This window comes from Astatotilapia calliptera, chromosome 18, assembly GCF_964374335.1.
Source record: "Astatotilapia calliptera chromosome 18, fAstCal68.1, whole genome shotgun sequence".
Lineage (NCBI taxonomy): Eukaryota > Metazoa > Chordata > Actinopteri > Cichliformes > Cichlidae > Astatotilapia > Astatotilapia calliptera.
In genome coordinates this window covers 3575955-3601570 of record NC_137439.1, presented here as the reverse complement: position 1 = coordinate 3601570, position 25616 = coordinate 3575955, and the positions used below count along the sequence as shown (strand labels likewise).

General features: G+C 43.6%; 1 protein-coding gene across 1 annotated transcript in view; it reads right to left on the bottom strand.

The window, feature by feature from the left end:
- tmeff1a (transmembrane protein with EGF-like and two follistatin-like domains 1a) overlaps positions 1–17561 on the bottom strand; it is a 111886-nt gene extending 94325 nt beyond the window's left edge. The window contains exon 1 of the mRNA XM_026149311.2: positions 16332–17561. Coding sequence (XP_026005096.1) covers positions 16332–16479 — 148 coding nt within the window. The 5' untranslated portion in view covers positions 16480–17561. The remainder of the gene's footprint in view (positions 1–16331) is intronic.
- Positions 17562–25616: the final 8055 nt, after the last annotated feature.

The window sequence follows — 25616 nt, the reverse complement described above, 5'->3', positions numbered from 1 at the left end:
ATATCCCAAAATTTAACAATATCGATGTAATACGTCCACAGTAAATAAATATATTGCAAAAAAAGTGCAATAAAACACAAAGAAATTGACTGTGTTCATAAATTCATTTTTGAGACACCCAGTTTTAGAAGTTGTTGCAAAAGGTTGTTACTGTGCACAAGTAACATGATGACGGATACTCCAAAGTAGGATGTGCTGAACAGCTGATCAGACTGAAAACGGATCACAGTGTTGTTGCTGTTTTGTGTCCTTTTCACTTGATTTCAGCAAAACCCATTGGTGGAAGGAAACCATGCTGTGGGACGCGCTCGTGCACGATATGTAAGAGTAACTCCTGCTGTTTTATATGAAAAATAATTACTGTGCTAACTTATAGTTAAATGTCTGCCGGCATTTAAAAACAGAGCGCAGGCACTCTTCTTTATAATAAGCAGTTAAGGGATGCTAACTGGCGTGGTCATTAGCGCCTTGAGGCGACTGTTGTTGTGATTTGGCGCTATAGAAATAAAATTGAATCGAACTGAAAAATTAGCTCTTCTGTTCGCTACGCGTGCTGCTTTCGCCCAAAACATATATACATAAAACCCCTTTGTGAAACATTTGCAGCATTAATTAGCTACTACTATTGTGCTAGTGTGCATGACAAGCTTAACTTGACCACTAGAGGGCGTTTAATTTCAAAACATATGATGTCATAACAGCTTGTCGCTTGTTGTTGGGAGACGATCATGTGACCGCCAGCCTGTTCAGAGGCGTAACAACTCTGTGAAAGGCCCCAGGGCAGATATCGCTTTACCACCACATCACACTGCAGCAAACACAACTACAAGTGCAAAAATATTAGCAAATAACAAGCACACCCATTTATAGAATTCCTCATTCAACACTCATTCCCAGTAGACTACCTTCTACATACGTCACACAACATATTACAGTACGAGTGCGGATTTTCGGCATATAAGTGGCAGCAATGTTTCAGACATTTACAAAAACACAAACAGAACTTCATCTTTCGGGGCTCTTGCTCTGCAAAGTCACTGATAACGCTGCTAAAGTCCAAAGTCGAGGCGATGTGCTCATCCTGCTCTCGTCTCTTCGTCCTCGTTTGAGCGCCACTTTTTCTCTTTGCTTGTTAAACATGACTTAAAATGCAGCTGTGCTGACAAACTGCTCGAAAGACACTCGCTGAAAATGGACTGCTGCGTTGTTGACATCGAGGGGTTTACAGGCATTCTGCACAAATGACAGCAGGCAAGGTCAGTAGGTACAGGTAATATCTTTACCAGCACGTTTTAACTAAAGGAATCCAAAATTATTAAATATTTATATTTGAAATTCAAGTCATGTGTCCATTTTTATCCAGAATATACTCCATGTAACGTGTAAGGGCCCATTAGGTAGTCATGTTTACTGGACTCTTGTTTTCTGGGCTTTAGGGCTTTGTCCTGGCTGCCCTGCAGGATATTATGTCTTTGAGCATGCTAACACGCTAATGTTAGCATTCAGGTCAACCCATAGCCTCACAGAGGCTGCAGACACTTAGGCTAGTACATGTGAAATTTATCATTAAGCTGATCACAAGCTGCAGTTGTGGGCCAACACAAGCCCACTTCCTGTGTCCACAATGAGACTACTGGTCTGGAGTTTCTAACTCCAACAGAGCTGCAAGCAAGGCTCCAGATGACTCGCTGAAGATTAGACGGTAATAAATGTGAAATTTATGTCACTGTCATCACAAGAACTCTCTCATATGACAGTGGTTCCCAATCTTAAGGTTAATGGGAGAAGCTGCACAAAGTGGTCCTTATTTTTCCAGACGTTCCTCTAATTCCCTTTTCTGCTTCTTGTAAATCAATGTCAACTCCTGCTTTTTCTGCAACATTTAAAATATAAAGAGTCTCCAGAACAAAATAGTCCTCGTAGCATTGGTCAATGCATGTAAACACGAACAGAGACAGCACGAGGGGTTTGTTTCTTTCTGTTCACAGCACGACTCGATTAGAATAACACTTCCAATCTCTGCTAGATAACTTCTACATTTAAGAATTTACTGAGACTGAAATATTAGATATCATAGCGTTACTGTCATGTTTTAGAGAAATGATTTGAATCTGAGTCAACTTGTGAATCTTGAGTTTAATAAAAACAACTGCAGACACTGTGTGACGTCCGCAGACCTCCTGACAGACAACCGAGCCTTCCTCCAAAGAGCACCGTGACTTTATGGCTCGATTTATCCTCCAGGCTTAATTAAACTCCAAGAGCCACAACAGATTTAGAAAGTCCACATCCAGCCAGTTGACAAACAGCCTTTATTGCCTCGTGGAAGACAATTAAAAGTGTCTGTCACCCTGTAGCGCTGCAGATAATTGGTTTGCCCTAAACTCAGCCCGCAAACCTGATCGGCGGATAATTCCTCCTCAGCTGGAGAGGAGCGACGCCGGGAGAAAGCGAATCGACATCAGTGAAAACGCCACGCGGGTTGATCCGATCTGTCCTTCACAAATATAATCTGTCGAGCACACTCTGTGCTGGCATTTCAGTTTTGGGTTGCACTGACTCAGAGTGAAGCAGGTGGTCTCCGTGATTCTGCAAGTAAAAGGTCAGCATGACTTCAGGCTCCATTTTTATTTGTGAGACTCGAATAAACTCCAAAAGAAAAGGAAGGTGATGCAATCCAAAATTCATCGCTCCCACTTTAACCCACAAACTCTTGTTTTTGGCATTTTAAGAGAACAAACCCAGACCTCTGAGGCGGTCCGATCACCCTGACCCACAAACTCCAACAGCTCAACCTGAAGTTCCTGAAATCTTCAATCCTTTTACTGATAAAGTGCTCAGTTTGACTTTCATTATGAATCCAGCTCTTTTCTTTACAGCGCTGCACTTTTACTCGTCCACAAACGCACAGATTTACTTCCTCTATAGTTTGACTCGAGTTAAGATGACTGAAAGAGAGCCTTTGTTTAACAAGAACAACCTACAGGATATAAAAACGTGGTGGTGTCTGCAGACGCCTGCTTTTCCCCCACAGAGGGTCTTGTGTCCACCTTCAGTCGTGTTGGTTGGTTCTCACGGGTTAATTCATTTTTAGGTGACTTATTTTTTAGGTGTGAAGAAATTCACTGTCAGAGACTCTTCAGATCAATACATGCACAGTGTTTGTAAAGTTAACAGCCCCAAGTAACTGTGTCAAATAATCGAGATCTCAATTTTGACTAAATCAATTGCAATTAGTGGTTCCTGCAACACTGGAGCAGCCCAACCACCGAGGACACAGGATTCACCTTCTGGGAACCATTAAGGTAGAAAGACTACGATGACGAGGGAGACGGTGGAGCAGAGGTGAGCGCCGTTTCCTGCTGAGTTCAAATCCACCGAGGGGCTCACAGGTCCGAGTCATCACTGGAGACAATCCTCTAACCTTACTCGGACCATTTTCCCTGAAAACATCCACCAGGTCAGCGATGATGTGGGGACAGGAACTTCAACAGCAGACACAGATTCCTGACGACGGGCCTTCAACCTAAAAAAACCTACCAAATGAGACGTGCAGAGCTGCTGTGGTGACTGCTCGTGAATTTACAGCATGTCAAAATAAATGCACGAGACTTCATGTGAAAGGTAACACCGTCTAGTCTAAGACAATCTCTCTACTCTCCGTCTCTCAGTCCTGTAAAGACGGCTGTTAAGACATGAATACTTTAAACGTCGTATAAAATGACATTTAAAGCTGAAGAATGAGGATCTTAATGCTTCTGAAATTAGAAAACAAGCTCAGCACAAAGACGACATCCAGCCAGCCACAGCTAATGCGACCTGACAGCAGATCTACGACAAATGAAGGTCTGATTCACGGCTCCCTCCGGACTCCGTTATGTAACAGACGTAAAAGCCCTGAATCAAAGTGTGAACCGGACTTCATACTTTTCTGCAGACCTTCTGGAAAGTGGCAGGTCTTTGGAGGCTTTAAAAAGCATTCGCTGTGTTGTTGTCTAACGTTGGCGGTCAGAGCAAACAGAACATTCAGTTCTCACACCTCAGAGGCTCCGGTGACGAGGACAGAGGGGAGGGTGACGTCCGTTCCTCTGCCAGCAGGCTTCACCAAACCACAAATATTTTATTGATTACAAGGAAGATTATTTTGTCACAGTGTCCCAGAACCCATAATGAGATTTTTGAATCTCTTGTTTTGTCCCAAAAGCTCTTCAGTTTTCTGTGATGCAGAACAGAAAACTGCTCAACAGCACATCATCAGTGGTGCAATAACAGTATAAATACTGAGGTAATCGAGTTAGTTCTGCTCGCAAACAAGCTCTGAAAACAGACGCGCTCCGTCGCTGTCTTGCTCTGACTTTGGTGAAGTTTGGCGAGGTCAGCTTCACATTAGAATAGAATAGAATTCAACTTTATTGTCATTGCACATGCACAGGTACAGGGCAACGAAATGCAGTTTGCATCCATCCAGAAGTGCTTTAGTGATATAGATATATTACAATATATACCATTCATCCACCGGCTGCAGGTTTTGAGATGTTCTTCATTTCTGGTGCAGTCAGAGCCCATCAAGCTCAAACTTCTGTCGGGGTTGTTTCTGCTACGTGCAGATTATTAAAAACAGAAATCTTAATCTAAACAAGCCTAAAATTCTGACAGAGGATATTTCAGTTCAAGAGTTTTCAAATAAATGACTAAATCTGTATTAAGGGGCTCATTAAAACGTTGAAGTGATTTCTTCAGCGTTGCTTCGCATTCAGACTTGTTCCCATCCTGCTAAAGAGTGTTATCTCACTTCTAATTCATATTTAATACTCGAGCTTTCAGCTCTTTGAGCTCTTAAAAGACAAAAGACATGAATTCAGATGACAACTTGTCAGCTCTCCAACTGCTGCAGTCATGATAATTTGGGATCCTAAAAATTGGGCTGTGATACAGAAAAGGCTGAGAAAATGACTGTTCTGACATTTATTTTGTACAAAAAGACAAAACTGCCGTCAAATTAAGTGCAGAAATGTTCCCACCAACTCCTGAGCTATTATTTTCTCAAAGAGTAGAAAAATCAATTTTCAATTTTCTCCATTTGACTCCGGCGACCGGTCCTGCTCCTTTCTGCTCCGTGTCTCAGGAGAAGAGAAAATTCTCTGGGAAGTTTTCGGGCTCGTCGTACCTAAACTCGTTAATTATTCAAATTAGGAGACAAAAAGCAAAGTTTAACTCAAATATCTGGAGTTTATTCAGGATGCGATCGTCCAGGAGACGATAAAGACCTTCTGACATGAAAAACGGAGTCACAGAAACAACAAGTCCTGAGTGTAATCATCTCAGAAACTCCCAGCGCTGCCTGTGCTCGTGTTTATGAAACAACAGACGTGTCATCAATCAGGAGCATCTGCATGGAAACACTTAAAACTGCCTGATATGTACAATCCTGGAGGAGGTATTGTGTCTGTGCCAGAAATATGATTAATGTTGTTTCTGCTGCTATCTGCTGTGCTGTGAATAAATTGATATTTTGGTTGTTTTTTCCTCACAAGGGGACCGAAGCAGAAGGAACATCTTGTCATTTATCATCTGTTTGTTTCTGCTTCATTACGAGGAATAAAACGCTTGTTAAACAGCCAAAACACACACACGCCATCACCCAAAATGCAGCTTTGTGTTTGCGTCGCTCCTCATCGTCAGCTTCAAACTGATACTTCTGCAAAGACTTTAAGGAGAAATAAAAAATGTGGACACCCTGTGCTTAAAGCCAAAAGTGAATCCTTAGATGTTTGTGCATTTCCAGATTTTAATCCCAGGGTTTTTATTTCTGCAAGAAAATATTTGTGGGAATAAAAAAGGACTAAAGCTTCCAGCGCAGACTCGTTAAACCAAAACCCTCCTGTGATTGCTTTGGTTTGGTTTCTGCCGACTACCCACCTGTCTGCAAACACTCACCAACTACTTGCTGAGACTCAGAGAAGTGTAGCACAAACAGGAAGTGGACGACATTTGACTTTCCCCTGTTTCATACATATTCCGTGAGTATTTGGATCCATGCAAACTTCCCTACAAATGTGGGAATTTAATGAAATAATTGCAAGTAGGGATTCAGTGCAGGCCTGTATGCATAGATCATGGTCGGGGAGGTCCAGTGTTTGACGTAGTCAGATCTGGCCGCCTCAAAGTATTGATCATTCCCGGGACGTAAGAAGGCAGCCTTCAGTCTCGACCGCTTCGTCTTCCCTGGCGCCGCAGTATTCTGCTCCAGATGGGACATCGACATGTACAAACCACCACCTACTGATCAGTTCTCTGGAAAACAGCGTCACCATTCCTGGAAGCTCCCTCAGAGCTCAGGCTGCAGATAGTAAGAGAGAGTCTTTTGCTTTTAAAGACTGAAGTCTTTCCCAGTCGAGCATCATTAAGAAATCCAGATTCTTAGGGGCTTTTTTTATTGTGGCTGCAAGTTTACAGTGATTTTATTATCCTATCAGCCTTTAAAAAGTGATATGATCCTAAAACAGGGAAACTAAGACCGGTTTTCTTGTTGAACTTGCATTAAATTGAGACTACTCACTGGATTAAATCCTGTTTATGGGTTCTTCACTTCCTCTCGGACTCTGAAAGGCTGCCGGAGTTCCAGCTGAAAGGACGTAACTCTTGCTGCAGGAATAACCTGATTTAAGCAGCAAATCAATGTCCCTGAAAACGCAGTTATCATCAGATCTTCCTGAAGCTTAACGACGGGACAGTGATGCTGATAAGTGTGCTACAGCGCTGCTCTGACCACTCAAAGCACTTAAAACACACATGTTCATACAGCTCTTTATAAAACCACGCGCGCTGTAAAGCTTTCAGAGTCTCACTCTGCTGCTTTGTGTTTGTAGTTTAAGCTTTATTTCAGAAACGTGCTGCTCTGCCTCTTTTCTGGAAACTCACTCATACCTCACATTGATAAACCTGAGATGATCGAGCTGCAGAACCACCTTCATGTGACTGATGTTAGTTCGAGGGAGGCAGGATTCAGTTAGAGCCGGGCCTATAATCAAAGGCCTGGTGGCCTGGGAACAGTGAGTCAGCTGTGCAAGCTGATTGGTTGGCTGTTGGCCCATTTGAAGGAGTCATGGTGTTTCTACCAACTGATTCACCCGAGATGCAAACCGTTGTTTTTCTTGCTGTCACTGTTCAAAGTTTAAAATCGTTGTGATTTTAAATTTAGACAAAAGTTTTTAGTGGCTCCCGTCCGCCCCGACTCGTTTCACACAGCGACGGGATGCTGAATAAAGAAGACGCTAAAAGGGGAGCTGTGTGTGCAGACTCGACAGACAGGCTTGTTTTGTTTGCCTCCATCTTTAAATTTAATCAGATTTCTGGTAAACTTGGCCGCAGGCTGTCAGCAGCCGTCCTCCCTCTTTCTAGCTGGGACTCCTGCAGCATGCTGGCAGAGTCTAAAGAGGGGAAAGCATGTCCTCCACTACTTTTATATTATAGTTTTAGGTGCCGTATATACAGATATCGATTTATTGTGCATTAATCATTTAAGCTGTTATAGATTTGTTGTATAGAATATTAGCCTACGAGTATTTGAAGTAACTACAGCTTTGTGGAGCAGTAAGTCGGACCTGCCTGCACGGTGAGGTGAAAATGTTACAACTGCTGAGAGCAGGTAAATCCATCACTGACTATTTTTGGGAGAATTCTTATTTTATTTTGCAAATTTCTGAATAAGATCACAGGATAGCGCCTCCCTCCTTATTTATATTGAGCCAGAGTGGAAGCTGCACACAGACACTGACGTGTGTTTGGCAAAGAAACCTAAAGAGATGCAAAGCACACAGACTTTACTTCCATGAGCTGCGCAGCCATATACTGCGACTCACTTTTGCATTTTTTTATTTTTATCTGTGGTTAAACCGACAGGAAGTGCGCTGGATATCATGTTACCAGCAGCTGCTCTTTCAAAATAAGAGCGAGGGGATTGTTTAAATCAGCTGTGGATGGCATTGTTATTTCAGATGGATTAAAAACTAAAAGCTGACAACCCAAACATATTTACATGTATTCATTATAGTGTGTGTGTGCGAGAAACGCTGTCCTGTCAGTTCTTGATTTCAAATGCAAATTATTCATGTCGTCTCATTATCATGTTGAAAAACAGGTCACCAAAGATTAATCTGCCTCATCGCTGATGACATTACCACAGCGACACCTGAACCACGGCCCTCTACCTGCTCGTCACTATTCTCCTCCACCCCTCCAGCTTGGCAGGAAGATTACTGAGGGGTGTATGTCCTTCTCATCATCAGCTGCTCGGCTAAACGGCCTCCGAGTGTAAACAGTAAACAGCATCGACAGAACATCAATATTCATCCGCAGCTCTGTTCATGTCGGAGCCGCTGCTGAAAATTTAATCGCGCCCGTTACACTTTCCCCAAGTAAATTTGTCGTGTTTGCGCTGCCTGGCACACACGTACGAGCCTCTGAGCGTGCTCCGTGGGGCGAGGCGGAGGACTTTGAAAGGATCTCCCAGGAGGCGAGCGTTTAAAAGGCTCGCGCAGGGCCAAATTATACAATATGATTTCATTTATCTTGGCGAGGGTGAGTGAGCTCCGTCCCGGCTGTCAGGGAACATAACCCGACTCAGCCCGAGCGAAGCGCCCGACAAAATAAAAGCAGATCGTGACTAAGTGCTCCTCGTCCTGTCGGGAAACAGCCGACTGCTATTAATTACAGCCCATCTCTGCTGACATTTCCCCAGTTTTCAGGTGACATTTGGGCGAAAATAACTGTAGAGTTTGATTTCTTTCACTTCTTTGCTCCACCTGCCCGTCCAGGCACTCGTCCAAGTCCTGCCATTTTACTGTATGAGATTTATTACTCATACTGCAGCTGTGTAAGTAAGAAGTAGAGCAGGGAGCTGGAGAAAGCCACAGGAATTAACTTGTTTTGACCAAGAAATAAAATACTTGTTGTGTGCCACGGGTTTCAAACTTAAAGCTTGAACGACCACAGTCACAGCGAGACTACAAACAGCCGACACAAGAAGGACAGATTTACAACTGACGTCTCATTTCCTCTGAGTTTGATCAAAATCTTAATCTATAGGTGGAGCTAAATCTCCACCTGCTTCCATTAAACCAATGCAGATGAAGAAAAGGCGAACGAGCAAATATTAATAAAGTAGAGAATAAAATAGGCAACATGACAAGGATTTCTAATGGGTACAAATTCTACCTGAACTCAGAAGAGCTGAATTTTTACAAAGGTTTTCGATTCCATTTATTTAAAATTATTTAAAATTCAATCATTAAAACTCCAGTTCCAGACTTTCAGCATTTAACCATTTTCATGCCACCGATCTTGGATCCAGTCATAGGCTGTTTACTGGACGATGGGGCAACATTCAGTTTCAGGATTTTCCTGATAGAGTCGGTCATGACCAGAGGTTCCACTTCCCTCCACACGTTACTGAACCTGGATGCAAAAATTGTGAAATTTTCAAAAAGGCAAATACAAAGCTCAGAGTTATTCAGGTAAAGATGCTTGTTTATTTGAAAAGGAAGTGAATCTATTTTCAATGATGAAAGATGAAAAAAATGATGGTTCCCACCAAAGATAATCACCAAGTCTAACATCTGCTTCATCAGATTAACTCGATGACATCACTCAGATCCAGGAGCAGAAAAAAACTGCTTCAAACTGAGTGTCAGGACGATCAGAGACCTTCATACTGACCTCGTTTTCCAAACTTTGACCGTGTTAAATATGAACATCCACGACTGGAACAGGAGATATATGACAGGAAACAGAGAAATAAGGAGAAACAGCATAGGCCCTTTTAAGCATTTAATTGGCTGAAAAACAGCTCTAAACCACATCCTCGGATACAGCGAGGGGAGTCTGCTGAACATATGTATCCTCCAGAAAAATAAGCATCCCAAATGAAATGGTTGGTAGGCCACAAAATTACACAGTACAAACATATGGAGGACAGAGCTGACGTGCAAGCAGCCGACTTCAAAGTCTGAGCTTCAGACTCGCCGATCTTACTTGTTCTCGCAGTAATCTGCCGATTATGGCAGAACGTTTCACCTGCGGACGACTTTATGTCCAAACACCTCACCTGAACAAACAAACAAGACGAGAACCCTGAAAAGTCGGCGTCTCCGTGGGCCACGCTACATTTACTGTCTTCAGACAGAGTCGAGGCATCGCTGCACAGCTCGAGCTCCCTGCTGCTTTTCAAACCTTCACAGCTGCATCAGCATAAATCACATCTCTAAAAAGTGAAAAACTGGGCACTTCAGGGTTCTCCGCATCAGCTCTAGAGAGGGTGCAAACGTTCTCTACCACAGTCTGGGAGCACCGTTGAAAATAAATATATTTGAAATATGAAGACAAACTGCTGGCCAGTATTTCCCCGCTTCAGCACAAAGCCTTGACTATTGTTTGTGATGATTCTCCCCCAGCAGCTCCCACTTTCACACGTGAAGGTTCATAAATCTATTTAAGGTTTTTGGCATTTTTTCCTGTGGAGCTCTTTGTAATTATTTATGGTTGGTGTGTTTTTCATTCATGGAATTGCAGACCTTGTATATTTAACTTTTTTATTTATGAAATCTTCCGATGTCAACAAAAACAGCAACAATGCAAACTAACAAAAGAAATCCCCTGGGTTTGGGTAAAAACCTGGATGAGTGGATTAATGCATCACTGAGTCGTGGTGTTCTCCAGCAGATACAGATTTCTTTACCGAATCTTGGTTTGAATCAGTCGACTTGCAGCTGAGAGCTCCGCTCTTAGTTTGGCTCTTTTTAAGGGATTAATCAACCAAAGGTAAACTTGAGAGCATTTTTTGGCTGGGACACAATCATCAGTCAGCTGAAGGACTTCAGGAAAGGAAACTTTCTGATTTCAGGTTTCAGTTCCAGCTATCGTGGCCGTCGTGTTCGGTACATGCAGGCTAACAGGTCTCACTGCCTCTTCTGTGCAGACACAATAATGCAGTGCTGGAGTTCCAACATCCAGCATGAAGAGAAAGTGACGTAATCTTTAGCAGAAAGAAGCACTGAATCCCCAATAACCTTCTTTACATACACGAACGACTTAACCTCCATTAATTAGTGAACATTAGCAGTAAACTGAAAATAAACTGTATCAAGTTACAAACTTTTGCTGATCAGTTTAAGCTTTTGTTCTTTTTTATAATTTTACTAATTTATGCTCTATTCTAATGCAAACCCCGAGGCCGCTGGGATCTTATTATATTCTCGGTCCTAATGAGAATATAATGTGTCTGAACTCAACCGTCGTTCTGACTCGAGCTGTGCAACGTCGAGTTTCCGGACTGCGCTGCATCGTTGTGCTTTTATTGCACAAGCAAAAGTTTCCTGATGAGACTTGGGTGGCCTGCCCTTGCATGTTGATAGCCGCCATCGTTGATTTTGGGGTTTGTTTTTCCCCCTTCTGAGTAAAAGTTGCGATCCTTTTACTAGTGGACAGCGTCCTTGCTTTTATTTTGATAGTTCAGTCGATGTAAACAGGTCCTTGTCGTGTTCCTCTGAGGGCTTGTTGGGTTGCGGTTGTGCCGTCTTGTCCTGCTCTAACGGCCATCTTGGACTACAAACAGAAGTCCTGCTCCAGCTCTGGACATCCACCCGGAGCTGGTGGAGAGCTGCTTGTTTGCTTCTACACCAAGGTCATCGAGCTGAATGAGGACGACCGTCACCAGAAGCCAGACAGAGTTCATCCACAGAAGATGAATTTCTGATGTCACAAGTTGTTAATGATATTAATTAACAGAAGAACACCTGAGTGTGTCTTCGTTGGCGCGCCACAAGTGCAGTCCAATTCAGCTCACAGACAGGAAACACATGGATGTGTGATACAGGTCCTGATACACTTCATACAGGCTGAAGAGCTGCCCGGTAAACAGCTCACGCATCCATCCCGTCCACGTTCTTTGCCCAAATTTGCTCTAACTTAAAGTAACTGGAAACGACGGCAGCAAATGGAAACCAAACTCCAAGCTTCACATCGCCCCTCAGCAGCAGATGGCTGGTGCCACAAATGCTTTTCCACATCTTATATTTTACACTTCAGTACCAGAGAATATTGGTTCGCTATGAATGCTCGATGTTTCTCCAGGGCTGCATTTTCCCTTCAAACCCTGCAGCACGCTGCTTCCAACAAAGTGCCAAAACCCATTTTGTTCCGTCTCTCTCGAGACGGCAGAAGCTCGTCGTTTATTCTGTTTTTCAGACGAACACCAGTTCTGAAAGAAGCGCCGTCAATTATTATCTGGTATCAAGACTCAGTCCTGTGCCACGCGCTTATTGTTATGCATGGAGCGCTGACTGTGTGAATTAGGCTTTCCGTGCTAAAAATCAAGGTATTTGGTTTGTTTAGTGACTCGGAACATTTTCATTTGCCTCTGCAGAACGTGGCATTATGTTCTGATGAGGATCGCGGCGCTCGTCTACGAGGAAAACGTTCCATTTCTTAATGCAAACACCGCGAGTGGCCCGAGCAGAAACAATTCAGAGGTTCATTAATAAAACATGAGCGAGGCGGGTTATTCCAGAGTGACAGCTAACACTCATTTACATGGCTGCTGCTCCTTTCCTTTAAATATTTCATAAAAGAAGAAGAACAGAGTAACGGTGCAATGAATGCATGAATATTAGATATTGATGCAGCAGGATGCAAACACGATCGCAAATAGCATCGACTAAAATCCCTGTCAGAGTGCATTACGCTAAGAGTAAGTGATAGGCTTATAGAAGCTCGGTGCTCGCTCACCGCAGAGGTCACGATGAGGGTGTTTCAGGGATGCTGGACGTGAGCGGCAGCTCATTGTTTTATTATATGAAAGAGCTGTGGTGCTTCTAAAGGGAAAATACCAATATTTTCACTTTCCTCATAAATGTGATAGTATCCAATAGTGCATTCAAACTAGATTTACATAAACAGTTTTAGTCTATATATAATCAACAGTTAATTAGTTGTATAACAGCTAATTCATTTCCATGATGAAAACAATCTGGAGGCAGAGGCTCAGTCATTAGCAGCACATTTAAAGCTTTAATATTTAAATTTTCTCGACTATAAAACATTTCACGCCTGGTTCAGGCTCCTTGTAAAAACAGAAGCTTCCAGTCAACTTGTTCTCAATAGTATTGTTTTCATAAATGACTCTTTTTACTTGAAAAACATCCACGGATACTCCGCACACCAACAGAAGACCCCAGAAAGCCGATCCTCACAGTTTGAACCTGGATAAAAACGATCCCAACAGTAACACAGTCACGAGTCAGTATTCTGCTGCTAGTCTGCTGTTAGCTGGTTTGCACAGCTTGTTCTCACACTCCATGTGCAAACAACCACCGGCCAAAACAGCGATACATAAATGAGACTGTCCAGGGTTCCTACAGGCACCAGAGAGTTTTTAAGGTGTTTTTCAAAAGATCTGCATGAACTTTAAGTCCAACAAACCAGGAGACATCAGCCTCCTGGTTCTAGTGCTCTGTGCCGAGTGTATTAAAGCGTTAAACGTTTCCTCATCTGCATCCACAAAGGGAAACGTGTGGGAGCAGCCTCATAGTACCATCTCAAACACTTCCTGCACAAAGTAATTTCACAGAATTCACATGTCCGCTTGTCTTTGACAGTCAGACAACTTGGCTTTAAAAATTATGCATGTTGTTTCCTCTGTTAGCTCGTGTGATATTCATGCTCATCAGTAAATTATTGAAAAAAATCTGTAAGTGCTTGTTTTCAGAAAAAACGATGAATAAAATCGACTCTCTTGACGCCTGAAACACTGACCGAAGACTTTTAAATACCAACTATTTCCATATTTTCCTCTATTTCCATATCGGAGAGGCGGATGCTGTCCAAGATAAAGACAATGTTGGATAACACCTCCCACCCACTCCATGACATGTTGGTCAGTCACAGGAGCTCGTTCAGTGAGAGACTGAGATTACCGAAAAGCACCACTGAACGACACAGGAAATCATTCCTGCCTGTGGCCATCTCCCTGTACAACGCATCCACTTAACACACTGTTTGCTGCTACAACTACACATGTTTCTTTTCCAAATATTTATTTATGAGTGACTTATGTATGTATGTATGTATGTATATATATGTATATATTGTACTATTCTTAGTTAGCGTATTGTCTGTCTTGTCTTAATGTTGGTTTAAAATGGAGCACTGTAACAAAAAATAATTTCCCCCAGGGATCAATAAAGTATTCTGATTCTGATTCTGATTCTGATTTTCAGATGAATTAATTTAATACATTTCAAGACTCTTTAAGGACCTGCAGGAACGCTGCTAATCGTTTACTGTCAGTCATGTAAGCTGTGCAGCGTCTGAGGGACCGGCGTGGATTCTCTACATCTTAGTAGTTTAGTGTGATGCTGAGGTACGTTTGCTAACATGCCCTGTGCTCCTGCTGGCAACTCGGCAAGAATGAAGAAGCCATGATGAAAGAGAAAGAGGAGGAGGAAGAGTCGGATACATGAGTGTGAGATGCTGTTCTTCCAGTTTATAGATGTTGTTGCAAACTGATGTTCGTGTCAGCTTTCAGTAATTTTCTTTAGAGATGAAAACAAGTCTGCATGTCCTTCTTGCTTTCAGACAACCTAATTCACTTTTTTGAGATATACTGTCGAGACTTATAAAACAGATGCATGTGTGACGTGTTTGAAATTTGCAGAACGTTTGGAAGATGAGCAGAAGTCTTCCTCAGAGCTTCGATCACTTTGGAGGAGTTTAGTTTCGTCTTGTTAGTGTTTCGTGATTTCTTCGTGCTTCTCTTTCCTCTCGGCTGCGTCTCCCTGGCCTGAATCTGATGGAGGTTTCTTCCTTCCCACTGTCACCGAGCACTGCAGAGGGACTCAGATATTTGGAGCCATCTCTGATATTTATCTTGCAATATGAAGCTGTATATTAAATGTGTCCGATGCATTAAAACTGAACTGAGTGGGCTCACATCAGTCAGAGCTGGTACCCGACTGCCGTCCCAGGCAAACAGAAGAGGACAGAAGAGTAAATCATGTGTATGTGTGAGTCAGCAGGGATTGTATTAAATGAGAAAAGCAGAGATTAATTATTTGAATGTGACACAGGCCGTCTGAGAGCCTCGCTGTGTTTTCCTCCCATACATAAAGACTGAATATAAGAAATGAAGTGTGTGACACCGTGGGGGGTTCCACTCAGAGTGTCCCTCCACCCAACTGCTCCCCTGAAACCTGCACGCCTCTGCTGGTGTTCCTGTAAATGCAGTTTTAAAGCTGCATTTTCACCTAATAAGCAACTTTAAAATCATGAATCCAAAACTGGAGAAGTTCATTAAAATCAAACAATTTACTGCTTTTCTCCCTGAGAAAAAATAGAAATGCAGCTTTTGCTGTTTTCAAGACATTAGAGAAGCAAACTGTACCAAAAATTTCAAGGTGCTCTTAAAACATTTTATTTTGCATTTGATTCTTGTTTTTATGTCAATAACTGAACCTGCTTCTGTGGAGAACAGATCAGCTGCTCGGTTTCTTCATTAACGTCAGTCTTTAGTCTGGTTTCTTTCAGAATTTCTTTCTCTTTGTTTTACAGGTTTGTGTATGTTAGTTTGTCCATGTTTGAATATTTTGTTTTTTCCCCATTTTTAATGTTTTCGTGTCTGTGAAGCCCTCTGAAACTTTACATGTGCAAATAAAAGCGACTCAACATTCCTGCTTCAGAAAGCAGACGGACTGTGAAACAGGAGGAAAGAGCTTCAGCCAACAGTTTGGCCAAATTTATCAAAAGAACAGCAGGAAAGTTTGAGACAGAGACGCCTTGAAATAAAAAGGTTAAATCTAAACTCTGAGTTAAATTAAATGAAAAATAAAATTATAAGTACAAAACAACAACAACCCACAAAGTGACTGCAGGCCACACGGATCCAATCATGACAACATGGACCAGATATACAACTCGGATCAGCTGTGATATTGTAAACAGCTCTTTAGGAATAAATGCGTGGATACTACAGCAGATTAAATTCACAGCTCACAGACTAAACTGACTCGCAGCAGCAGGAACATTAACCCGACTCTTCATATTTCAGCTCGAAGCTCAAACAGGCCAACAGACACGGACATGCAGGACAATGAGGATTCAGTGAGATTCAAAGGTCACCACAGCAGCAGCGGCTCCAACAAGTCCCCGAATCACAGAAGACGTGCCCACGGGAATATCACACATACAGACCCGCGCGCACATCTCGGCATCAGATTAGGATTATTCAAAGCACAGAGGCTGATTTACAGCAGGAGGGGTGGAGGAGGTGGAGGTCTTACCTGTGCAGTCCTTTCCTTTGCCTTTGCACTCGCCGCTCTGAGGATAAGACCCCCGAGCCTCCAGCAGCAGAGACAGCAGGCAGGCGGACACCAGGCACCGGACGACCCCGCCGGGACGCCCGCGATGCCTCGCAGGGCCTGACAGCATCGCGAAGAAGCCGATCAGACCTGCAGACGCCAGCGGGACGCAGCGCTCGGATGTCGGTTCAGGTGGAAAGCACAGCTTAATCCCGGGTGCAGCAGGCGGAGGCTGGCTCACACTGTGCCCCACTGACGGAGAGCGCAGAGGGGGGAAGGTGGAGGAATGTGCGGGTAACGCTCGCCGGATCCGCGTTCAGGAAGTCAGGGAGGCGGTCCAGTTCGTCCGGGCAGGGAGCATCCTCCCCCTGCGTCCGCGCCTCTATCTTCAGGCAGACCGAGCTGCACCGGCTGGATCCGGCTGTCTGTCTCGCGCCGCACACGAAACGATCCCGCGCGTCGTGGATCCGTCACGGAGCTCAGCGGGGCGCTCCGGCTCACAGACGCGCTGCAACCACAACAAAGAGATCCGGACCGAGAGCAGGGAGGACGGGCGGGCTGGTCACGTGAGAGGACGCAACGCTCCCCTCCACCTCCACGCCCCTGACGCACGCGCGCGCGCACGCACACCTTGAGCTGCAGAAGGCTGCAGTGAAAGAACCTCCGGCAGGTCGCGGACCTGAACCCGTCAGCCCACATCCACGGCCGGCAGCACGTGCGACACCGAACGTGACCGTTTTGTTCAGTATCGTTAACGATGCAAGAAGGAGCACGTGACACTTTAGAAGGAAGCGTGTCCACTCAGGACGTGAAATCGTTCCGGTGGAGGCTGCTGTTCCACCAGCAGCTGGTCGGAATCCGCTTCAGACAGTTTTCACATTTTTCTATTAAGAAGTCCCGGGAGAGAGGCGGGAACGATCTCACGGGAACACGCTGCTGAACTCTCCTGAAAATAAAAAGTCACGTGATTAATAATCAGCACGAGTCACGATGAATTGATTATCAGATTAGATCGATTGATGAAGAGTTTGTGCATCAAATGAAGACTCTGTGACTCTGTTATTGCACCTGCGTGATCATCAGTCCTTCGTGGACACTTGAAACTGTTTTAGAGTTACTGCTGAACTTTCTGTTTCCCTCTGATCTCTTAAAAACATCACTTTAATGTCACTGAGACTTTCTAGCTGGATAAATAAAGGATGGTCACTTTGCCAGAAACTGATCACAGCTTCTACCTCGTGACAAAAACGTTCTCTGTGGCTCGACATGACTTCATGTCATTGATGGGAGAAATGTTTGACACCTGTTTCACAGATTATAGGCCAACAAGTCATTTACAACGGTTTAAATATGGGCAAGGTTCAAATCTGGCTGGCCCACTGATCAATAAGAAATCATTTCATACAGGATGATGTATTTTTGAAAAGTATTTGTTTTAAACGCTCCTCAAACGTTGATTCTGTTCATCTGGAGGTTCCCTCACTCATCAAAGTGACTTCAAATGACTTTGGGCTTTTTAGGCTTTCCAGGATCTTTTCCTGGATCTTTTAAAGTGCTTTCAAACTAAGGGTCAGTTTCACACTGCACAAAGTCCAAAGACTGTTTTACTCAAAAATCATCACGTTGGTGCTGAAACTGGAAAACAGTTTAGTTCCACAGACAGGCTGGTTCTAAAAACCAGTCGGTCCCCACAGTGACTGGGTCACTATCTTCGCTGTGACTTGAACACAGCACTGCCTGGTTTCCTTCACCTGAACTGAGTCACCAAAGCCTAAACCCCAGTCGGGAATCACCACCGTGGTTATCAGCACTCACCGCTTTAGACTCTGAGCACGCTCATTAAAAAGGGGCGTTTCATGCCTCATATGACTCCAATCAGAAATGTTATCAGATGATGATGATTCATTAGAGTTAACTGTTTAACACTGAGCAGGTTTCACATTAGAGCTCTGAAACTTTACACCTGAAAGGTTTCTGTCCCACAGTCTGACGAAGCAGACGGAGATCACTTCAGTTTGTCTGCAGGTCAAAGTGCAGTGATCTGTGTTCTAGTTTCCAGTGGAGTGAAACAGACTCAGCAGCAGATTAGAAAATAAAAACATGCATCATCAGGTTAAACCAGGCATCCTCCAGTGAGTCTGTATCTCTGCCTTCGTTTCATGCTTTTAGTAGCCTCAACAACTTTAGCTGAAATTCAAATATTTTATCAGTCACTCAGTTCTAATTAACAGGAAGTCTGTTTATGCTAACCAGGACAGCGGTCATTAACTTAGCCGTCCACCTCTCGTCTCACTGCAGCCTCTAAACACCAACGCAGCAAAAACATTAACGCTTAAAAACAAAGCAGTGAGCGATGGAGGCGACATCTGTCCATCTTCACATCTGTTTTCATGGTTTTATTGTTTTATTTTATACTGTATGTGCGCTTTTATTGTTTGGAAACAACAAATTGGAGGTGACAGAGTGGAACATGTTGAGAGATTCATTTGGAGCGATCAGAATAAATGAAACATCAGAGGTGGAGCTCAGGTGGAGCTGTTTGGAGACAGAGTTAGAGAGGCAGGTGACATGGTTTGAGCAGAGGAGGGATCGTGGATATACTGGATGACGGATGTTGAAAATGGAGCTGCCAGGCAGGAGGAAGCTCACAGAGGAGATTCATGGATTGGTGCTGGTGTGACAGAGGTGGATGTAAAGGACGGGGTGAGGTGGAGGCAGAGGATCTGCTGTGGCGACCCCTAAAGGAAGCAGCTGAAAAGAGAAGGGTTTTGATTGTTTCCTGTGACTCAGGAGATCCAGGCTTCCCTGTTTCAGTTAACAAAGGTAAACATCAGCACGAGGTTGTCTGACTGTGTTCAGTGCTTTCAGTTTTCTGCAGCTGCGTTTTCTTTTACCTGTCGTGGGTTTTGTTTTTACGGTGTGGCGTCAGTATTTCAGAAAGGATCTGAATGCTTCCTGAAGTGTGCGCAGCAGAAACCACACGTTCTCTCAGGAGACGTGAGCCAGCATCACGAGTCCCTGTCCTCTGCACACGTGATGATGATGATGATGATGATGCGGCGTCTGATGTTAGGCTTGAATGTCAGTGTAGCAAACAGCAGATGTGACATTTTGAACCAGATCTGTCCTGTTGTTCTGATGACCGACTTTCCTCCTGATCGGAGCTGTGCGGTCACTCCAAACTGAATGACAGATTTTTGTGTCCATCTTTAAAGCATCTAAACAACATCTGACTGATACTTCCTCTTAATGGCGTTGTGTAGCAAGGTTCCAGCCCCGCTCACACATTTCATCACCTCTGTGTCACCACGTGAGCGAAACCTGAGCTGGTTGTATAAACGGGCCCAAACACGAGTCATTAAACCCTCCTCGCTGACTGGATTAATATTTACACTGCACATATTGGCCCACGGCTTCATTTTGGCCTCCGCTGGCGCTCCACCAAGGTGGACCTATTTGGCACGCTGCCTTTCATCCTGCTGCTGTCGGTTTGTCGTCTCTCCATCACGTGCACATTTTTCTGACGTGGAGGCAGCAGCAGCAGCAGCAGAGGAGTCTTCAGCAGCGCCGTTGGGCATGGTCGGTTCCACGCCAGCAGCTGTAACAGCTCTCCCGGGTGCTATCACCGCCTGCCAGATGGCAGAGTGGAACGAGCCTGTTCTAAATCACTCACAGCTCTGCTGATTAGCTTCCCGGACGAGGTTAAAGACTTTTCAGAAGATGTGGAAGGAGAGACCAGAGCTGAGATAAAGAAGTCTTCCCTGATTTATTTCACGTCACGCTGACACTGAGCCAACGCTGGCAGAAGCTGACACCCGGACTAATGTCCGCCTGCTCAAAGTCCCATACAGACCTCGACTCATATTAATGACTCCTGAGCAAGGCACTTAACCTCGGTGGCCCAGCAGGTGAATGTAGAGCAGTGAAGGTTTACTGCCAGAGCTGCTCCGAGGTTTAGAGAAAAACAAGGAAAATTGTTGTTGCATCTCTTTGTAGGGACCAAAGTCCAGGTCCCTACAAGTTTGAAGACATTCTTCAGACTCAAAATGTGGTTTTAGTAGGGGTGGGTTTTTATAATTGATTTATCGATTAAAATCGATTCTGGCTTGGATAACAGGAAATCGATTCTTTAAAATCCTGAATCGATTTTTTTATATAAATTTATTTTGCCCGAAATGCCAGAATCTCAGGTGAAACCTCAAAACTTCAACAACCAGTGAATGAGAGCAGGAACACGGCTTCTGCACAAAGACGTAAACACAAAGCTCTGACCGCGGATCAGAATCAGTGACATGTGACTTTCTCACATGTCACAGCTGAAAGCTGACAGCTCGCTGATTCTGATCTGTCGGCAGGTGTGTTCACGCCCTTTTTGCGCTGATTCTAAAGCTGTTAGTTTGATGTCTCTCCAAACAACATTGACCGAACCAGCAGCAAAAGAAGATCCAAACTACGCTTCACATAAACATCGTCATGAACTCACTCTGACTTTTGCTGTTTTGCTTCCACCACGATGCACAGCTCTCTCTCTCCCCCTCTCTCTGTCTCTCTCTGTCTGTCTGTTTTCTGCATTATTCGCTTGCTTGTTACGCACAAGTCTACCGTTGTTTACAGGCTGTCAGCCGCTGTTTTTGTTTGTTTTACATCTGAAAAGAAAACCTAATTTCTGCCGTTCAATACTGAACAAATGTAAACTTTTTAAAATTATGCAAAATGCAAAATGCTCAGCCGTGTCTCTAATAAAACCGCTGTAACTTCAGATTACAATCATGTGTTGATTAATGGTTTTCTTTCGTTTTTGATCTACTGCAGAATATTTTTATAAAATCCCAGAACAGGAAAATCTCCTTCATGTTTTTCTGTGTTATCTTCAGCTACTTTGACACAAAGGCCTCTGCTGTGACGCTCACACCTTTGATAAAGTCTTGCATGTGTCAGCTTCCTTTTCATAGATACAAAAATATGTAAATGTACTGATCTGAATTATAATATTTCTGACTGTCAAAATTTCCCAGATTCAAATCGAATCAAATTAAATCGAATCGTGGATCGAATCGATTCGGGACCTTGTGAATCGGAATTGAATCGATTCTAGAAATCAGTGACGATACCCAGCTGTAGTTAAAAGCATTATGTCGATTAGGTGTCCCCACAACATATCAATTACTAACGTGTGTGTGTTTGTGTGTGTGTGTGTGGTTTACACTGTTCACAGCAGCATCTGTCTCCTGGTGTTTTGTATCAGCTCATTAAGTGATGATGCTCAGCCTCGGGTCCAAGTGTTTGTGGCTTTAGATGAGTCACAGCGCTTTTAACAGATGCATGACCCCCAACGTTTTTAAAGCCCTCAGTCTCCCACTAAACGCACCTGTGGCATCAATTTGAAAAGCTCAGGTGCCTTCTTGAGTTATTGCATTTACAAGATTTTCAGAAAATGTGACCTCTGACCTTGAACTTATTTGATACTTTTAGGATGTGTTTTATCTCCAGTTGACGTGGAAACCAAAATATCAAGACTTTCATCCTGATGATAACATGTACGAGCCCATCCTTGTTCCTGCTGTTCCTTTATAAGAAATAAATAAAGAGGACAAACAGAACAAAACCCTGACGACACGTTCAAACGTCTGCACAGTTTCACTCACGGCTGCACACGCTGCAGAGGAGGCGTTGCACAAATCTGCTCGTTTAACAGGAGCTTCACAAACAGCTTCAGAGGGAAACGTTCACAAGCTTGTGAGCTTCCTTAGTGTGGTTTGTGCGTTTGTTCCTGCTTCTGCTTTCCATTGTTGGATTTCGACTTTATTCAGGCTGATGGTTTGAAGACATCTGCCATGTGTTAAAAATAAAACTTCAGCTAACAGACTATGTAAAACAAACAGGTGGCTCGGTAATTAGAAAGATGCTCTGCTCTGTATTCTAGAGACAGTAGGTGAAAAACTAATGGAAGTGCTGTTTTGTGACTCGCTCTCTGAAGGTTTTGTCTTAATTTCTCTCTAAGCTTCTTCAGCTTTGGTCGCCTGTTTGGGGTTTAAACTGAAGCTTGGCCGTCGTCAGATTATTCCTCCCACCATATGCTCCCATCCCACCGCAGAGATTTACAGCCTACCTGGTGCTGACGACATATTCGGCTGATTTTACAGCTTGGAAACTGCAGAGAAAAACAGTAACTCGCCAAGTAAACATACTCAAGCAGAAATAACGTTTTGAATATAAAATGAAGAGAAACAATTTTAAATAACTAAAAACAGATATTTACATGTAAGTAGAGAATTTCTTAATCTAGAGACAAAATCTTGGTTTCCATTTGTGGTGAAGTTTTGTCTGCCATCGTTTCTCACTTCAGGATCCAAATGTTCCTCCAGTCCCTGAAATCAAACAGCTGAGACTTAAAGATGGTCCAAACTCCTTCAGCTCTAATAAAACGATCAGTGTCTGTCCATCCAGCTGTTACAATTAACCCTGCACATTAATGGAGAAAGAAAACTAAACAGCAGCCAAGTTTAGAGAGTTACTGAAGTCGAGTTAGCTGACTTATAATAATGTGTGACTGGGTTTATCTAAACACACCAGCAGGGAAGCTGGTGCTGATGGGGAGACAAACAGCGAGGAAGACGATGCCGTAAACGTACCAAACTTCAGTCTGAGGTTGGTCACTAACATGTTGCTGCATTCATTAGATGATGTGAAAACGTCCTGATCCTGAGCTTAACCTCCACGCAGAAAGTGATTCTCCTGAAGTGTTTAGCGTCCGTGTGCTGCAGTGATTAAAAAAAAGCTCCGTCTCACCTTTAAAACACGAGAAACTCAACCAGCAAAGGAAACACCTGGAAACACGGTCGAGCGCTGCTCGCACAAGTGGACGGTCACTTTGGGCAGGTTGATACCAGAACAAAGCTCATGCAACAAGCAAACAAAAGATTTCTTCAACAAAAATGCATTGGCAGAGGACTCTGTTATCCCCCGACAGAGATTTAGCTCAAAAAATCGAGGTCCATTCATAAACAGTGACCGAGGAAGTCTTGAAACAGACATTCAGGCTGAGGAGACGAGTCAGGGGTATTCCAGCATCAGTAAAACACATCTGTAGTTAAGATGTATCCACGCTGGTCCTTAATTACGCTCTCAAAGAATATTTGCTGATAAAAAATAAAGTAGTGATTTCAAAAATCACATTTTAAAGGACTTAAACGTTACATTTTAGGCACTAAAACAACTTTCTTTGGGCTCTGCTGCTTCATAACGATTAAAATTACTCTGAAAAATGCTGACTTTGGATAAACACTCCGAATCTGCTGCCAAAAGACAACTTCTGTAAAATAAAAATGCATAAAATCGTGTTCACTGTGGTGCATATATAAAAGTGAACTGTTACCACAAACACGGCTGAAAGTGGTTCCAGAGAAAACGTGAGCAAAGTGATGAAAGGCTTTTATTTCTTCTGTTCCAACCTGATGCTCAATAAACAAATTCAGAACATTAAAAAGAGAAAAATCATACTTGGGACGTGAATTCAGTGCAGTGAATAACTCTGTCACCGCACTGATGTGGAAGCTTTACATCATGTTGACCTTTTGTGTGCAAAAAGGTCAAAATCCCGAGAAGAAGAAGAAGAAGCCATTTCTGCCAGTTTCATGTGGACGTTTTCCAGCCTCTGCCATCGTTTCCAACTCGGCTCCTCTCCCGCTGTTCCCGTTCGACTGTTCTTGCTGTGGTAACAGACAAAATCCTCACAGCACCCCCTCAGAAACATGTGCTGTTTGCTGAAGTCACAGTCTGCGAGATTTTCAGCTTCAGAACGAAGACAAAAAACATGAATAAGTGCAGGAAGTGGGGAAACAAAGACTCTGAGGAGAAAGAGGTGGATTTGTGTGATTTGTGTCATCTTACATATGCAAACAGACATTTAACAAACTGACATTTTGCTGAATTTGATGCCAAGTTAAGCACATTTTTCATGCATTTGAAGGACGTCACGGCTGAAATATGTGCACAATCTTTGCTGAAATATCCTGAAGTATTTCTGCTGATAAAAAGTCTCTTCTGCACATTTTTAAACTTTAATTTCTTGGCTCGGTTGGTGGGCCGCCTGCCTGCCGCCTGCCTGCTGTAACAGAGTGTAAACGGGAGGGGCGGATGGGATGGGTCATGTGGATTGTGGAATGGAAAGAGAAGGATGGCAAATGAGCAATGCTAATTCGATTAAGTTCCACGATAGTTATCTCTAATTGGCTTACTGCGTTTGTTGTGGATTGGCAGACACTCGGAGTCTGTTGTCTCGCTGTGGCATCGCTGTAATCGATGCCTGCTTGTAAGATAACATTAAAGCAGAAAACGCTCGGATCTGGGAAAATTAGCAATGCAACAAGTTCTGCAATTAAAAATTTCACTGCGAGAAACATCAACCTGTGGAAGAATGAAAAGTTTACAGAGAGCCGACCCCCCCTGGATGATTAGAAACCTGCACCTGAGGGGAACCCGGCTGTTTTGGGGTTTTTAGCTCTGATCCTGATCATAGCGTGCAGACTCTAATTTCCTCCGCCATCTGTAGCTCCAGCTCGGCTACAGGGGAGGCGCGACCCCCTCTGCTGCCGATAACGGGGAGGGGGAGATAATCCAAACCATCCTGCAGGGCCGGAGAGGGGAGGGTGGGGTCGGGGTATAGAGTTTAACCCTTTGCTAATCACCACACAACCCTTCGAGTGCAGGAGTCTCAACGAGCCATTTAATCTCAGCCACCGTCTGACGCGCTGTTTCTGCTCCTGGATTAGATAAGCAGGAAACAAAATAGTTTATTACTTCTGATTTTAGAGCATCAGAAGAGCAGAGACAGAGATGCCAGTGTTTTTTTTTTACCTTGCATACCCAGTAATTGAATAAAGTACAAACAATTACACTCAGCTGTAAGTATAATGACAATCTCATTAGTGCACTGATTTGTGAAATTATTGCAAAAGAGGCATTAAAAGGATGACTGAGTTGTTCCAACGATTGTGTTGACGTCAGCTGGACTTTTGTTCAGGTTCATGAAGACAGTCGTGGCTCGTTGGAGCCGCTTCTCCTGATATAAGAGCTAATGGGGGGGTTGCAGGTATTTAACCTCTAATCTTCACGGAGGTCTTCCTGAGAGTCGCTGACCCAGGCAGAAGAGCTCTGTCATTCCTTATGTGGCAGGATTGTTGGAGAAACTTTCTCCATGCACAACTTCCCGTTGCACCTGAGACCCAGCATCACCGTCAGACCTAAACAGGCTCATCCCAAAGGTCA